Source organism: Plectropomus leopardus, unplaced genomic scaffold (genome assembly GCF_008729295.1).
Source record: "Plectropomus leopardus isolate mb unplaced genomic scaffold, YSFRI_Pleo_2.0 unplaced_scaffold18828, whole genome shotgun sequence".
NCBI classification, from domain to species: Eukaryota; Metazoa; Chordata; class Actinopteri; order Perciformes; family Serranidae; genus Plectropomus; species Plectropomus leopardus.
In genome coordinates, this window is record NW_024620306.1 from 1 (window position 1) to 1,615 (window position 1,615).

The window sequence follows — 1,615 nt, forward strand, 5'->3', positions numbered from 1 at the left end:
AGGCGTCTGGAAGCAGTGCAAGAAAAGTGATGTCGCTTTTTTGTTTTGAGGGGTTATTATACGTAAACATGATTAGAGGGACACCCACTGAGAGATGGGGCAGCCATGGGCGGCGGGTCGGGGATGTCCTGAAGGACGGGTGCTGGTTCCAGAGGAGGTGGCGGGGAGTCAGGGGGAGCGGGCGGAGGGTGCTGGGAGCGCTGCGAGCCAAACAGGTCAGCCAGGGAGCGCTGTTTCTGCCTCATGTTGCTGGAGATGACGCGGGGCCCCCTGGTGGAGGGAGGAGAGGGCTGTGGGGACGGGGTCCTGGGGGGAGGTGGCTCCCTCTTGGGCATGACTGGTGGGGGCACCCACTGTTTCTGCAGGCAGGAGGAAGTGGAGGGATGGATGAGTGGATGAGGATGAAGTACGCAGTACAATCCGGACAGAGATACTTAATATTAGACAGAATAATAAAACTAACAATAAAAAAACTTAACTTCTAGAGAAATTTAGACACATTTTCATTTGACCTGTGGTTGGAGTTAGACTTTTTAGACCGCCCTGACCTTCTGTTGTGGCGCTGGTGCTTTGTTTCGGAGTTTGGCCAGAGCTTCCTCTTTGGGGTCATTCTTCTTTAGAAAATGCCGCGCAGAAGGTCTGTAATGAGGATAAAAAAAGTAAATTACAAACATTACAGAAGACATTATTTCTTGTGGATGAGGCCACTGTGTTCATTTCACATTCTGGATAACAATGTTTCCAATTTCAATCAAGCCAATGAATGAATGTCACCCTCTTTCCATCACCATATTTCTGAGTGAACATTCTGAAATTGAGGATTTGGGAGTTTAAAACTAAGATTTGGTTTATTCCAGAGAAACCTTTTGTGTTTGACTGGTATGATAATCAAACTCTGAGATACTGGCTGCACAACAATGGGACAACAAAAAGGTCAAAAGGTCAAAGACACTGTGCCCTTCTATGTTTCTATAATCATGCATGATGATGACTTCCATTCAACATTTTTCATTCATACAGTTGTGGGAGAGAAAGTCACCTGACAGGCTCAAAGGGTTTGGCCTCTGGTTGGGGTCGGCTGTTGTACTGTCTGATGATCTCCCGGATGTTGGAGGTGGGCTCAGGCTGAGACTTACTGAGAGGAACTGGGGCAGGTATTGCTTTTGGGGGTTCCTCTTCTCTGGCAGGAGGGCTTTGGAGACGCTTCACTGTGGCAGAAGAGAGACTGAGACTTTATCTAAAGCTCCTCATTCAATTCATGTTCTTTATCATCAGTTTGTGTCCTCTGTTTCCAAATGTTAGCTGTGTGCTTCTTTGCGTTTTGGCCCTTCAACTGATATCAACATGCAGATTTTCGACCGGAAACTTGCATGGGAATTGATAACAGCTAATTTTGTGGGCTCTTAATGTTTGTAAACTTCTGAAAAACAATTGTGCTGGAGAAAAAAATAAGTACAACGGACTTTAATTTCAGCTGATTTTTTTTTTTTTTTTGCTTGCTCAGATACATACAATAGAATAGAATAGTAAGAAAGTAAGTAAACAGAAAAGAATAAAAAACAATAAAATGTATAGAATAGAATAGAATAGAATAGAATAGAATAGAATAGAATAG

General features: G+C 44.0%; 1 protein-coding gene across 1 annotated transcript; it reads right to left on the reverse strand.

The window, feature by feature from the left end:
• Positions 1-88: 88 nt before the first annotated feature.
• On the reverse strand, positions 89-1,208 carry LOC121965155 (anther-specific proline-rich protein APG-like; the record flags this gene model as incomplete). Its single annotated transcript, XM_042515315.1, has 3 exons — positions 89-359; positions 549-639; positions 1,040-1,208. Coding segments are annotated over 3 exons (531 nt in total), but the record flags the coding sequence as incomplete, so codon positions are not given.
• Positions 1,209-1,615: the final 407 nt, after the last annotated feature.